We start from the raw sequence: 16,746 nt of genomic DNA, 5'->3' as shown, positions 1-16,746 counted from the left end.
CCTCATTTGATGTAAATAAATGCTTGATTATTACTAAAGAAATGACTCCTCTGAATTCATATATTATATGCACAGTATCTGCTGATAGAAGAACTTTACAAATCAAAGAGCAGCTAAACTAATTTATTTGAGGGTGTGTTACTCCGTTTGTGGTGTGTTATTACCATTGTAAAATTATGTGCACTGAAGTAAAACAAGACTGCCTAACATCTTTTATTTAGATTGAAACTATATGTTTTTACAAAGAAGCAAAACGTACTGGTGTATTCCTCTCAACCGTAAAGTACCGTAGTCAGCGCGGTACATGTTGCAGGCATTCTGGAGGGAGTACACATTGAGGCAGAGCGGCTCCAACCCAGGGTGTCTGCTTGACTTGTGTAATCTGAAGCACCTGTGAGGGGCTCATATACTGTGCTAGACTGAACAGTTACAGATTAGACTGAACTTGCACTGAGTGAAGCTCAGTGTCTCAGCGTGCTGCATGGTCCTCATCTATGGTTGATTTTAATTCACCTATTTAGAGGGTATCTGTTGAACCTAAACAGTCAGATTGGGGACCTGATTTAGTTTCAGTTATAAGAGGTGCAGCTTTAAAATCTGAAGTTTGTTGAGGTCCAAGAAAAACCAGCACGCTGCAAAACCGAGGGTCAGAGAACGAAGGCCATGAAAGTTCAGCATTTGATCATTAGACCACAATGATCTATTATTAATTCACTGGAGGAAAACATCGTCACTGAGGACTTAAAGAAACCACCGGAAGAAACTCAAAAATCAAAAATAAAACAACTATAGGAGGGACACCTCATTGCTGGATACAGAACCATCTATCTCTACATATAGTGACTACTATATCAAACTGCAAATCATGAGCTGAGCTAAATATCTATTAATATAACCTAACTGGCACACAGCAAACCCGTGGTGCTTGGGGCCCTCGGGGGTCTGAGGGTCCAGAGCATTTGCCTGCTCTTACCCAGAGATTGAGAGAGAAAAAAACAGGACACAAGATGAATCCCCAAGTCTCTGTTTATTATTGACCACAAACACATGACCTTCATGTCACCAGTCACTGACCAACACCAGCTGCATTTGATGTGTAGAGGCTCTCTTCACACACTCTGCATCAACATCTAAATACAAATGATCTGAAACATTTCAAACAACACTTATAAAATATGTTTTCTGAAACAAAACAAAGAAAATCAAATTCACTATCAATAGCTTTGATTATCAGCCAAACATGATTGTTACTGTGTCCAAACTGTTCTTCAGTTTGATTGGAAGAGATGTTTCAGTGCAGCACAGCCCACTTTACATGTTCACTTCATTTAACCCTTGATGGGTGTGCTGACCGTCCACATGTCGAAGGCTACTTTGATGAGAATGCAAAGCATCCTTCAAAATTAAAGATATGTAGAGAAAATAAATGTACATTTATCACAAAGGATGGACAAGGAGTGACATTATACTTCATATTTATGAAGCAACTGCAGTTGATTCCACAAAATGAACTTTTAGACATTTCAGGCTTCAATGCATCAGTTCACTTCTTTAACCACTTTACAACAATTTACACAGAAGGAGCACAAGGATGCCACAGATCACAAAGGCTCCACTCATCAAGGAAAAGCTGTGTTCCTTTCACTACTTCATGGTCAGACAGCAACAAATCACTACATCCATTGGAATCCATACATTGAGTTTTTAACATTCTGAATGTTCATATACTGGGAAGAATCACACTGCCTTTCAGTCATGTTACAAATATCACCAAATGTTGAGTCATGGTCTTACAGCTCCAGATGTGCTCATGTTATTTCATGGTGAAAGTACAGTTCACAGCGATGCTGCACAAACAGCACATTACAGCTTATTGCGACTTAGGTCTTCATTTTTGTCATGTCTGAGATCTGTAGCAGTCACTCTTTTGACAGCAAGCTATCCAGAATGTGATGGAAACATGAGCATTTAATAATCATGAAGATTGATGAAAGTTTAAGTTCTGTAAATTAAGACCTAATGACATTTGATGACTATACTTTCAAAATATAATCGGTGTTACAGGATCTCCTGAACAGATTTATTATAGAGTGAAAAGCCTTGTTGTAGGTGAAGGAGATGTTAGGACAGTGGTGGTGACAGGGCTGAGCTCTCAGTACAGTGATGGTACTGTGTCACAGCAATAGAAGCTCCAGTGTGGGGAATAACCTGGTACTGGTGCACTGGAAAAACATCTCTTTAAGATGACATTACACCTATTACACACTGAGGTTTCACAAATGACCACTAGAGGGTGACAGAAGGCTGTATACACACACACAAACACATACACTGAGGAGAGGGGAAGGCTGGAGAGTCATGCTGGAGGGGTGGAGGCTCGATCACTCGTCGAGTCGTCCCTCCAGGATGCTCTCAAATGAGAATGGGACGAACTTGAACCCTTGGCCCGAGTAAAACTTGTTCTGGAACTCCACCCTGAAAGAAAAAGGTGCAACAGGAAGAAATTAGAGGTCAGGTTTAATAAGTAAGTAAGTAATAGTAACAATGAAAAACCCCAATTATTTAACCCCCAATTTTTATAGGTTCTGTAAACAAGATTAACATAATAATATAGCAGCCAACAACTATTTTCTATGTAAAGATATAGTGTAGTCATAGTGTCCTGAGCAGAGAACTAAGTAACACCTCCTCTGTGTGTTTTGCAATGTAAGTGCACGTACGTGTGCATGTTAGTGCATGTGAGTACCTGCTGTTAAATGTTTGCTGTTACGCTTATTTTGAATTTGTTTGGCAAATGTTGCTATCGCTAGCTGGCTAACTGTCAGCATTGTTGTGGTGCATATCACGGCAATGCTATGCGGCATGGGCTAATGGTTGTGGCAGAATTGTTCTTTGTTGGCTTTCGTGTTCACAGAGTAACTTTATTCAGATGTGTTTCTCGTGCGCTTAGTGGACACTTTGACTGGGCTTCTTAACACCTTGCTTAACACCAGATGCTGGTGTTCTAGTGCAACATCTAGTGGCAGTGACGATCGTCTACAGAACCTTTGAGTGCTTATTACTGATTATTATTTTTGTCAGTGTGAACTGAAGAATATTATTCTCAAGCTGAAACACTGTCTGTTTAATGACTGCGACTGGACAGTGAGCCTTGGTGACGCTTTCAAACACGCCCAGAAACCTGTGTTTATCTGATATTATCCTCACATTGGTCGACATATTTGACCTTTATCCTTCCACCAGCAAATATATAACAAACAAGCAACAAACTAAATGAAAGACTAAAGGCATCAGTATGTTTCAAACAAACAAAGACACTATACACTGCACTGCTGTTGCCTCAAAACCCCTCGTGGGGCCCCCAATAATGTGTGCTGTTGCTAGTGAATACGGACTGAATGTGTGGTGTTTATGGGACATCTGTAAATTGAGGCCTCTGCCAGTAGCCTGCATGTAGGGGGGTTCTTCGATGGACTTCTTTGCATGGGGCCATTTTGAGACCCACTATGGCTGAATAAAGGCCACCAGTTTCCAGTAACGCTGGTGTTGTTATCCCTACTCCATAAGAACGCCAGAGAGCAAACATAACACCCACCTGATGGAGTGTGTGTGTCGGATGATTATGAGTATGCAGGGTTAAAATTTCTCTTTTGTCATTCTTCATATAACTTCTCTTTTGGTTAACAGAGTGCAACACCATGAATATCTGTGAGGAGAGACTGTGTGGACTGCTGTCTCTCTGCTCTCTGTGATGGTGCATCATCATTACCTGCAGTTAGAGGAAACAGGTGTGTGTTTGAATGAAGCTTCATATAAACTAGTTTGAAACATACTGAACCCTTATGAGTTTACAGCCATGTTAGCATCTTTGTCAGGCTGCACAGCTGATTGTAAAGAAAACCAAACTGCAAGAGCGATAAAAGCAGCTAATGTTTACCATGATCTCCATCTTTGTTTACTGTATGGTGCTATATTAGCATGCTAACCACTGCTTATTAGCAGTAAACACAGAGTACAAGTGGGGCTGATGGGATCATTATTAGTTTTGCACGTATCTGGTCATAAACCAAAGCACTGGACAAAATGAAATCTTGACCTGATGATGGCAGTAGTCGTTACAGTTCATCCTGAGGGAACATGAATGTCTGCACCACATTTCATGACAATTCATCCATTAGTTAATAGATATTAACAATATTTCATGCAGGATCAAACTGGTGGACCAACCAAGATCTTTGGACTCTTAATAACTATTTTTCACAGTGTATCTGTCTGGGTAGATAAGTAGATATAGTAGTGCTTTTCTAGTCTTACCAACCACGCAAAGTTCTTTACACTGCAGGTCACATTCACCCATTCACATAGTATTTGTTCACACACTGATGGTGCATCATTTGGGGTTCAGTATTTTGCCCTGGGACACTTCAACACACGGACTGGAGGAGCTGGGAATCGAACCACCAACCTTCCGATTAGCAGACAACCCACTGTGCCTCCTGAGCCTCTAACCCCTCTTTTCTAATCAGGTAATTTCACCATTCTGTCCTACTTTAAAATTCCTTTGACTTTCCCAGTCCAATCACAGATGACACATGACAGGAACACACCAGCAGATGGCCTGAAAGTCCACTAGTAACCAGGAGTTGGCCAGCTGGCATGTTTGACCTGAAGACTTAAGTGCAGTGTTGCACTTTTAGTGATAGTAATCTCATTCTCATGAGGGAGAAAACAACCAAGATCATAAAGTTAATTTGGCTCCTATGTGTTTAAGGCAGGGCACATTCCATTAAAGTAAAATCCTCCCTCACAACAGTGAGTTATTCTCTGCCCAGCCATTTGAAATATCTGATAAAAAACATGAAAAATATAGATGATAAAAAATATCTTGTCAGCACTACATAACAGCAGCTGTCAGATTTGTGATTTTAATAAAACATCAGCCATGATTGTGAGTGGACTGAACAAACTGGACTAATTCTACAGATGCTTTTGTGTCAACATTAAAAATTCTGATCATTCTGTACTGGTTCATCACAGCAAACACATGAGTGTTGTTTCCATGGGTTTCCAATGGGATGAGTCTGATGGTTACACTGCCCATACAGGAATTTGAACATACTCTGTTCAGCAAGACTATGTACTATACTATACTATATTATATTATAATATATTATTATAAATTAATGTGTCACTTTCTAGTTATGTGCCCTCAATAAGGGTTTATAGGGGTTTATAAGTTGTAACTAATGGCTAAAGTTTAAATGATGTACTAAAACTCAATTAATCTGTTATAAGCATTAATAAGAACAACATCTAGTTTGCCTGGTTGCCAATCCCATCAACTGATTTGGACCATTTGACCAAAATCCATTTATCAGACTCATTAATATGTATAACTGCAAACTTGATGGATTAAAACCCATTTTAATTACTTTTTAGGTTTAATGGTGTTTATAACTGGAGCTCTGATGATTGAAACCTTTAATGAATGTGTTATATAAGGTCCCGTATAGTATAAAGATAGATGTCCATGTGTTGTTTGATTATAAAGCAGGTCTATGTTCTATATTAATACTGTGAAAGTATCAAAGCCTCAGTCCACAGAGAAATGCACACAGCCTGTATTCAGAAACTGAGCCTTAAAACCAGCCGTCAGGACTTCTGGAACTTTGTGATGTCACAACAAAGCAGTCACCGCCCTCAGCCATGCCCCAAGCCCCGCCCACCTGGACCCACCATCCAACCTTACAGGATTTGGTTTCTCTGAGTGTTTACCTGAAATCTACTATATTTTTATTGGATCACTCAGAAAAGTCAGCCAATCAGAGGAAAGGCTCAGAGCCTCCTGTTTTCTGATTGGCTCACTGACCTGTTGTTACTAGAGCTCCACAGAGAAACCTGAGAGAGGAGATGTAAAACTACGTTGAGTTTTTGGTTCTTAAAACCACAAATTTATCTTCTTAGAGATCGTAGATTATTAGGGTTAGAAGACCATGAGTGTTTATTTGTGGATTAGAAACTTGTCTAACTCCATTATTACCAAGAAGAAATGATAAACAGAAGTCAATGAGAGTTTTAAAATGTAAAAGGCTTAACGTGATCTAGTGGGGCTATTACAAAGTGGTAACAGAATATACCCTCATAAACCAACACCTGCTCTCTGAACCTGCTCTGGTTAAACCTCAGGTAAACTCTGTAGCTGCAGTGGAAGGTGTGACATTGAGGAAACCCAAGTGGAACTTTTTGATTTCCACATGCAGGAACCCACTCTGAACATTTCTGCTTTAACAACTCCCTGTTCTACAGTGAAAAGACCAGAGGCTGAGCAGTGAGCTAGCAGCAATCAGAGACTTTTTGAATCCCTTAACTGTAGCTTCTTGTTTAACATGTCAGACATTTGCACATGCAGAGATGACAGCAGCCTGTAGAGGTGAGCTGTGAAAGTCAGTGGATGGGACACTTAAGAGGAATACAGCCTTATGGTCTGTACAACCTCAGACTGCTGTGTGACCAAATATGGCTGCTGAGAGCCAGAGCAGTCTGTCAGTGACACCTCCTCTCATATCTCTACCAATAAAACTGGACCCTGATGTGCTGCCTGCTCATTCTGGAGAAGTAATGTTCATGTCATACTGAAAATGAACTTTTAAACTAATGTTTGATCGAGTGTTTTTCACAGGGAGGTTAAACAGAGAATGGTAACAACACAAATATATATATATATTTCTCTTAAGGTATTTCTGCAACAAACAACGAATAGAAAGAAAAAACATCTACCACAACCAGTGTGCCAAACACAACTGGTCCTGGGTGATGTGTGCTAGTTTAAAAACACAAGACCCTGAGACAGATGAAGTGAGTACCTAGAACAGCCACAAGACCAAAACCATTCACAGCATGACTGAGAGGAGGTCAAAGGTCGTTCACATTGGACACCAGGGGCCTGTTTCGTTTTTTAATCCAAAAACATTAGACACCTTAGCCCGAGGCTGACTCAGGCCTAAGACCAGTGTTACCATGGTAACAATTGATGATACCTGCACTGACCAGTACCACCCAACAACAAGAAACAGAAAACATGGCTCATAATTTGCAGTTTGCTAACATTGTTATGGAGAGAGCAAAGAGGAGGGAAAGAGTTTTTAGAGACAGAGGCCATTTTTTTTCCAAATCAGATTTTTCTTTCCACTCTTCATTCACTCTTCAACTGTTGAATTCTTCCTAACGACAAACATTTTCTGCTGGGCTAAACAGAGCTGAGCAGATGCAGTTTCTCGGTCGGCCATTTTTTTTATTTAGAAAAAATTATTTACCAAGAATTCATTTTTACCATAGTCTGACTTAAGATAATCAAGAACTAAACTGCTTTCTGTGTAAGGGATGAATTAAGACTCAGTCTACCTGAAGTGTGACTATTTGTACTATCTAAGACACAGTCAAAGTTTGTTTGTGAAACCGGCCCCAGAGACCATCTATAATCACTGGTTAGCACCTATGAGATGCTTTTTAAAGCTCTAAACACAAGGTCAAGGATCTTCAGAGGAAAAATTGAATCTTTTTTTTTAAATGTAGGCTAGTTATCATTCAAATTATTTACATAATCTGTTGGTTTAATGATATAAGGACTGAAAGGCCTTTTCACAGCAGGCATTTTGACGTGTAATAGTAAATGGACTGGTTCATGTTTACTGGACTTTGAAGACATTTAGGGATTTCCAATGATGAATAACACACAATGATTTTTAAATAACAACTTTTTAAATGGAAGATTTGAATGGGAGAAATTTGTAATAAAATTGTTTTAAAAAGATAATAAGATAAGATAATTAAGATAACTAAATGAACTAAGTTTGATATGAGCCAGTTTGATTCTGGACCAGACTGTAGGACAAACCTCACCTTGTGATCCACCTGCAATAAAATGGCAGCACTGCTTATTCTGTCAGTGATGTTATACACTATAGCAACACTACGGCAAAATCTAAATTCACTAGCATTCACAGTTAGGATATAGTAACCCTCAAATCCTGACAACTGCTGACATCTTCATTTAGGAGGAAAAAACTAAGAGTGGATTTTTAGTTCCTGCTGGTTCCTGGCCTCAGCGAGAGAGGGGAGTGTCCAGGAATGTCTCCCGGCTGTGGCAAATATTTGGCCTGCCTGAGCTGTGAGAGGGCAACACTTAAAAAGAGGAAAGAAATGAGCGATCCTCTCCTCTGCTTCTCCACACAGTTGTAGAGGTGGAAAAAATGCTTGTACCTAACCCACACTACACTTGACTTACTCTGGTGTGTGTGTGTGTGTGTGTGTGTGTGTGTGTGTGTGTGTGTATGTGTGTGTGTGTGTGTTTGTGCAGATAACTCATCAGCATGTGTGTGTGAAGAGTGGACTGCAGAGAAGAGGCTCCGGCTTGAATGCTGTTTACTTTGAACATTCCCATTCACTCACCTCTGTGAAAAATACTCCACTACTCTTTTTAACCTTAGCAGACACCTGTTGAGCCGACACGCTGCTGCTGTAATAACATACAGTAACACACACGGGAGCAGCACTAGGAGCTGCCTAGTACAATTACAGCCTCTCACTGCATTGACTCACGTTAGAAATGTTAATTGATAGAGTCACTTTGTGCTGCAGCACTGAGCTCCCTCCTGTGTGGCTCTTGCCTCAGGGGGTGTCCTTCATCTGCAGCTCACTTTTTCACTCAGCGTTCATATCATGTCTAATTTAAATTCCATTTTAAAGCTGGTCGACAGATTTCTCTGTTTCCTCTTTGAAGCACCACAGCTTGACCAGTACTGGATTTTAGAAGCTGGTACCAATATCACATTTGAGCATTAAGGATAAACCTTGGAATTCGCTATATTTTTCTTACTGTCAGCAACTCCAAAGAAAAAAAGTTCCAAAACCAGCTGGATGAATGTCACTCAAACAGGAGGCGAATAGTGTGTTTGTTGGCGACTATTTTCAGTGGCAGATTAATCCTCTATAGTATTTTGGATTATACAACATTTAGTTCCGACCAAAGAACTTGATTGGACGAGAGTCATTCCATGAGTGCTGATATAGAGTACAACAGCACTGGGACTTTCAACTACATGTATCACTCCGCTACACAGGTGTTCTATTAACCGTTAATTAGCGTCACATTAACGGCCATTAACTATCTTAGATTGTAACAAACTCTACAAAGATGAAAATATTTCCAGAAATAACATTTGAATTCGATGATGTCTGATCGTCAGGAGAGGATGAAGGAAGAAGTCTGGATACTTCAGCACACACCTGAGGTAACGTGTAGACAGAGTAGCAAGCTAGTGTGCACTGTGCAGGTCAGGAAAATGTTTATGTGTTGCTTAGTCCAGTACCAGTCCAGTTGCGGAACTATTTGTGTTGGTGTAGCCAAATAAATGATGAAATAAACAAACAAATCATAATCTGTGGTTGCTTATCTAACTAATATGGTGCTCACAGAACTGCAACATCACACTGAGGTTGTGATATGGTACTGAATATCAGCACGGCTGTGATTGTCTTCTGCTGCCTTTGACCGAATCACAGCCATGCTGATACTCAGTATAACATCACGATCTCGAGTGTGATATTGCTTAATTAAACCTTAGTGACAGGTGGGTGAACTTATGCTTGCTACAAACCAGCATGCACCGAAATCTCAGCTCCACACACACCCCACCACAGTAATCCTCTAGAGAGTATTTTTGGATTAACCAGGAGTCAGGCACAACCAAGATGATGATGCCGAAGCAGCACACCCTGAGCTTCAAAAGCGCTAATCAGGCTACATCCATCTTTATATACTGTGGATGTGATTTGTTAACAATAAGAAAAATATAGAATATCACCAGATCCTTAAAAATCAAATGACAACTACTGTTTACAGTGGCCAATCCCAGCAAACACTCATCCTCACATGGACGTGCACATTGCGTTCATTTGATGTCAGCCTGCTCTGCTTCTCAGTGTTATTCCACTCACCCTGCCACCCTCTGTCTCACTCTCCACTTTGCCACTCCTCCGCATCAGCCTCAGTGTCTTCACCTGTTGCCCCCAGCTGCACTCCATCTCCAATCAAGCCAGTATATATGCGTCCCCGGTTCACTCGCTCCTTGCCAGATTGTTCTTTGTATCCATGCAAGATTTTCCAGCGTTCTTCTCCGGACTGACTTCCTGGTATCGAATGGAATTCTGCAGCCCTCTGTGACGCCTTCCTCCACGGTCTGGCTGACTACATTAATGACAGGCTGGTTTCCCACGATATTCCTTCCACATTGGACAGGGTGATTGATCTGGTCATCCGGATCGATCTCTGTATCCAGATGAGAGAAGCATCAGGGGGTTCCTCTTCGCCTGCCGCAGAAAGGGGGAGGGGGAGTCCGAGCCAATTCAGCTGGGCCGCACCTCCCTCACCCCAGAGGAATGGGAACGTTGCTGCCAGTCTAACCTGTGCATGTACTGCAGGCAGGCAGGTCACTTTGTCTACAAGTACCCAGTAAAAGCCCAACAACCGTCAAACCTCCCCGCAACCAAAGACTGCTGCTCCAAGTCCGGCTCATCCTTCTTGATGGTCCCCACACCCTGGCCACCCTAATAGACTCTGGGGTGGACGCCTGTATCATTGACGAGGGGCTGGTTCAGCAGCTGGGGTTCGAGCAGGTTCCTCTACCTCACCCGGTTCCAGCTCGGGCCATCGACGGCCCCCATTTGGGCACAGTCACGTACCAGTCCAGATTCCCATGACTCTGAGACCCTGCATCGACTACCGGGGTTTGAACGACATCACCATAAAGAACCGGTACCCTCTGCCTCTTATCTCGTCAGCTTTTGAACTGCTTCAGAGGTCCATCATTTTCACCAAGCTCGACCTTTGCATTACGAATATCTCATAATGCCTTTCGGACTCACCAACGCCCCTGCGGTCTTCCAAGCCCTGGTGAATGACGTGCTTAGGGACAAACTCAACCGCTTCGTCTTCGTGTACCTCGATGACATCCTAATCTTCTCCAAGACCCGGGAGGAACATGTTCACCACGACCAGTCAGTGCTCCACAACTCCTCGAGAACTCCCTGATCGTCAAAGGTGAGAAGTGTGAGTTCCATGCTTCATCCGTCTCCTTCCTGGGGTACATCGTGGCACAAGGCAGCGGTAAGATAGAACTGGCAAAGGTCTCCGCCGTCACCTCCTGGCCTATTCCTGACTCCCGCAAACAACTGCTTCCTGGGGTTCACCCTATCCATGTACTCTCAGCTGTAAGTGTACTGACTATTTGCCTGCTGAGAGAATCAATAAGTAATTAATAAGTCATTAACAACTATTCACCTGTTTGGTTGTGCTGCAATTGGGTCCTACCACACCCCGTTACAGGTTTGGTCCACAACCTTTTCCTTTGACCATCAATGGGCATTCATGACAGCCTCACTATTAGATGTCCCTGCTCTGATCATCTGTGGACAGATGGTGAACATGGTCAACATCCAGATTTCTTTACAAGACCACTTCTGAGTGTCAATAAAAGTTTATGACAGGCTCACTGGGCATCTTGTCCAAATCACTTCTAAACATCAGCAAACATTCACAGTTGAGCTGCAATTTAAGACCAGAGCTAACCATCATAGTGGACCTTCATATTGTGAAGACCACCTCTTTTTAAACCTTTATCATGCGTGCCCATGGGATTTTTTAATTCAATATATATAGAAATGTGTTCCATACGTAAACCTTCAATCAAAACATTACTTTTTTCACATTATCCAGCAACAGGTTACATTTTCAAACATGTTTGTGTAATCCCACAGGTGTTTGCTATCATCAGGAAGTACTGCCATTCCTTAAAAGTATTTTTCTTGATGTGGTGTTTGGCCTGGAGTCAGTTTTACCCAATCTACACTGAATGTGTTAATAAAACCTCTGGTTCAACTCAGCTGATTACACCTGCCTGGACAGCTTATTTACAGTATGATCTCCAGTCTGGAACATAAGGCTGGCCCTTGTGTGAAGCAGATAGGTATGACTATGCAACACAATACAGTGTTGGAAGAACAGTCTGGACAAAAGACAGCTGTGCTGGTCTTTCAGAGGTGGTCAGATCACTTTCCACTGGTTTACAGGAAAGACAGACATACACAAGACCGACAGGCCGTTTCCACTTAAACCTACTTACAACAATCAGCCCCAAGAGCAGCAGTTAAGCATTAACAGCATACCTCTGTCCAACAAAAACACACAAGATATTTCTCCCTGCATTTTGTCGATCTCAGAACCATGACACAAAGCTCTGTGTTATTATCAGGAACCAGACCAGAAGGATTAAAGAAAATAAACCTGTTGCTTTTGCTTCTTAAACTAATAAACTGTAAAACAGAGATGCAGCAGGGTGCACTTGTTAATATCGACTCTAATTTCCCACAAATAAGACTGTAATAAGACTGAGACTGTATGTCACACAGCAGAAAGGCCTGTGAATAACATCCTTCCTTTGGTTCAACCCTAATATCTCAATTAATATTTTTAACCAGCACAGCTACAACTTCTGTAATACATAAAAGGTACACAAATACAGGAGCATTTCGTTGTCAAGATCAATATCAATATGAATTTGGAGCTGTAATAAGGACATGGTTGCCTAGCTTAGTGTAAACACTTGAAGCAGGGGAAAGAGCTAAGTTCAAAAATACGCCTGTCAATTAGTTAATTAACATGTCATATGTACGTACAAAAACAGAATTGTAAAAATGACAAGTTGTGGTTTCAGCGGGAGTTACATGCTTGATGTATCTTGTTCTGTCTTTCTAGGGGAACAGCAGCTGGATGCAGTGACTTTGTGAGTTCCTCGTCGTCTTCACAGTGAGGTGGTAGGTTTGACAGCCTGGCATTTAAGACTGAATTCAAAACCTTTGGTAACCGTTTATCTGAGGACCTGCATTATTGCCTGAGATTCTGCACTGAAGTGTTGGATGGATGTAAACACTGCTGCTTCTCAGTAAATACTACACAATATGTAAATCAGTAAAATTTCAAATTAAGTTCATGTCCAGATTAAACAAATGAGTTCAACGTTTTTAATCAGTGAGCTTTAGAAATGTTGGTGAGTGTATTTTTGAACTTGGACAGAGTCAGGCTACCTATTTCCCCCTGCTTCTCAGTCTGTATGCTAAGCTAGGCTAACCACATCCTGACTCCAAGCCTGTCCCTAACACACAGACATGAGATTAAAGGTGAAATGAAAAAATGTTTTGCGCAAAATGTCAAACTATTCCTTTAATCCTTTTATGTTTTATAAAATGAGAAGCTTTAAAGGGACAGTAGCTGTATTTTCTGATCATTACTATTCTACAAGAATTGTGATTCCAACCCATTTGTCATGAGTAAACTGTTACTCCAATACAAAAATAACAACTACAAACACATGTTAATATGCATCAGATTTGACATGTTATTACCTTCTGTTCATTAGGACCTAAGTGCAGTCATTTTGATCTGTGCTATTGAAAGTGGCCAGAAAATGATTCTTATGCATTTTGGTGACTTTCTGACCTTGATGCAGTTTTTCCTGACCAACACTTGACCACACTGCTCTGTGACGAGGTAAAACAGGAACTTTGGATGTAAAAGAGCTGATTCCCGATTCATTTTTAACATATTATCTGCATACCACTAGAGGTATAAGTGTGAAATAAAAAAATATCTTTTGTAACCACTCTCCCTTGTAGTATGTTGCTACTTTTTTTAACATGGTTTATAGACACCTATCTGACAGAGAAGCCCAGAGTGTGTGTGAAACAGTCCTTATGTGCTCATAAATCACTGGATGCATATAATTATGTACTCTGCGCTGAACGGGAGTTTTCCCTCTTGGGATACTGAACATTTACCATCCATCACTTTAACAGCAGCTCCTCCTCACAGTTCTCTACAAGCTCATAATACTCATCTATTTAAAATGCCCATTAATATGATTCATGATTACAGCTGTTTTCTTCTAACACATTCTAATTACTTCTACTACCTGTTAATACATACACTTTTATTACATCAGAGTGGTAATCACCCTGTTCCAGGATATTCCATGGCTTCTCTACATTGAGCTTCACACTGTTTGTCCTCCCTGTGTGTCAGTGTAGTTTGCAGTGGTGCAGGCTAGATCAACAGGGTGGAGGTGGTGCTAGGAGGTGATGGATCTGGGGGGTGCGTGAGATTATCTGGAGGCCTGCGTGCTCACAGTTTGGTAAACCACTCTGGGTTAGGAATGTTTCATGTTGCTAACATTCCTCATGTACACGTAAAACTGAAGAAGTGCAACCCAGGCAGAGATACCCGGTTCAAGAGGTGAAGAACAGCTCACTGTGTGTATGTTTTCTATCAATGTGGCATATGAGAGTCTATCATGCTCTGTACATATCACGAATTTATGCATGGGTGATGTAGCATGCATGTAGGTTGTATGTGTGTGGGTATATTATAATTGTGGGTCTAACCAGTGCAGACGAAGGGCGTGCAGGAAGGCTGACAGCCCCTCCATGATGAGCAGGATGGCGACCGTGAGCGTGGCGAAGGCCGAGAAGATGATGGACAGGCCGAAGAACCCGCCCCCGCTCCGGGAGGACAGACCCAGGTGCATCACCATGGACCAGAGCACCTCTGACAGCTCTGCATACACACAATGATAATAACATTATAGCATACCATAGATGGACTGCACTTATATAGTTGCTTTACATTCACTCTCATTCATCCTTTCGCGCGCGCACACACACACACACACACACACACACACACACACACACACACACACCATAACTGCCGACCCTCTTCCTCTTGAGCTACTGCCACTCAATAATAATAATAAACAATAATAAATAATAAAGATTATGCTAAAATAAACACATAAAGAATATTTGATGTTCTGATGTATCTACTACATGTACTGCAGACAAATAGGGTCTTTATCTACAACCTCTTTAAATAACATTTTACAGATTATGTGTATGCATGCCTGTGTGCATGGTGCATGTGCGTTTGTACTCACGTGCATGAGCCAGGCTGAGGGCCCAGAGGCGCAGGTAGGAGGCTGTGTTGGAGATGCATCCCAGACAGTACTCTATGGTATGGATGGCCTGGTGGACAGCTACGTCACCAAAGTCAAACTGTTGTGGAAAGTCACAATGGTTAGAACACAACACAGCATGGGTACAGCAGCAAGGTTTTGCATGTAAGATCTCCTGTTTCTCATTGATAAGCAGGCAGTGTAAAAACACTGAATAAATGGTTTATAATGGACTATAATGTAGCAGATATAAGCGTGGATGGTAGGAGTGGGGGGGGGCATTATAGTAGAACATTATCGTGTGTTATCAACTATTTATTAAATGTTTACAGTATCTACTGTTTATAAATGCTAAATAGTAAAGTTGCTGCTCATTGTATTGGGAGCAACTGACAAAAGTGAGAGGGAATGATTTCAGTACCTTGTTTATACTATTTTCATAGGACACATCTGATGCACAGCAGTTTATGTATTCATCACACATTTTGTCAAACCTTTACTTAACCGGAAAAGTATCACTCAGTACTTTTACATGAATAAAAGAAACCAAGTTACTCAGAGGAATCAGGTTAAGCAAGTAATTGGACAGCATGGTTACTGCACATGCACTGTAGTAACCTTCTGTAAATCCATGTGTGCATGCAGTAAATCAAGCACATCGCAGGGGCCCAATGCCCTTTAATCTTGCTTGAGAGCACCTCAGTAGTGGCAGTGAGGAGCAAGTGTGACAAGGGGAAAGATTTAACTGACAACCTCAATGCTAAGAAGCCTTCAGGCCATCAATGCATCCATTGTGTCTCTTTTTTGGAACTACTTTTGCCTCCTCTGCTTTTAGAGACAAACACTGTATCTGTATTCTGCATGATACATAAACAGGAACATTATTGAGGTAGTAAAATGATCAAGTGTTGCATTTCCCTAATGTCTCTGAACATATAACAAGAAGCAGAGGCCGAGCTCCAAAAACACTGGATCTGTCATTGGCATTATGCAACTCACTGGTGTCTCTCATTAGACCCTGCCCTGTAAACACTTTAGTATCTCACTTTACAAATAAATTTACTTTGATGACTAAGTACTGAATTAAGGTTTTTAGTTTGGATTTTACCCATTTACGATTAAATCTAAAACCAAATAAAGTGTGCATAAACTGAAGGGTTCTGACTACTTTCTGAAGCCACTGTGTGTGTGTGTTTTGTCTGAAAATATGTTTCAACATGCTTCAATTGTGTAAACATAAAAATGAAAGTATAGCTTAAACATAACATGCTGACTGCAGAATGCAAGACAATAACAATACAAATTTCAGAATGTACACTGAAAGGTTTTAGAACACTATTTTACAGTTGTTAATGAAATGTACATAATTTAATGTCTCAGTTCTAAATTTTGACTCACCCATCAGCTGAAGTAAGTAGTAACACAGTTTGTTCCAACACTGTCTTTGTACAGAGCGAGGGTTTGTAAGAACTATTTGCATTAACTTTCACTGCTGCAGGAAAGCTTCGTCCCTGAAAAGGACTGTTTCCTATGACATTTTGGTGTCATAAAAATTTTCAAGTTTTTTCACTGGACTCCAACTGTGAAAAAGAAAACTGTAAAAAATTGGGTTGTCCTCAAACTTTTGACCGGTAGTGTATAATCTGTTAAAAAACACTTTATCTATTCAACCCTGAAAAAAAGA

At 41.0% G+C, this 16,746-nt stretch overlaps 1 protein-coding gene across 2 annotated transcripts in view; it reads right to left on the bottom strand.

Moving 5' to 3' along the window:
• Positions 1–1,014: 1,014 nt before the first annotated feature.
• Positions 1,015–16,746, bottom strand: part of LOC111237072 (V-type proton ATPase 116 kDa subunit a-like) — a 35,270-nt gene continuing 19,538 nt past the window's right edge. For both annotated transcript variants that reach the window (XM_022766030.1, XM_022766031.1), the window contains exons 20-22: positions 15,045–15,162; positions 14,494–14,665; positions 1,015–2,475 (exon numbers count right to left, since the gene is read on the bottom strand). In XM_022766030.1, coding sequence (XP_022621751.1) covers positions 2,382–2,475; positions 14,494–14,665; positions 15,045–15,162 — 384 coding nt within the window. In that variant the 3' untranslated portion in view covers positions 1,015–2,381. The remainder of the gene's footprint in view (positions 2,476–14,493; positions 14,666–15,044; positions 15,163–16,746) is intronic.

The sequence above is a fragment of the Seriola dumerili genome, unplaced genomic scaffold, assembly GCF_002260705.1.
Source record: "Seriola dumerili isolate Sdu_G_001 unplaced genomic scaffold, Sdu_1.0 BDQW01000807.1, whole genome shotgun sequence".
NCBI lineage: Eukaryota > Metazoa > Chordata > Actinopteri > Carangiformes > Carangidae > Seriola > Seriola dumerili.
This window is presented reverse-complemented; position numbering and strand designations above follow the sequence as displayed.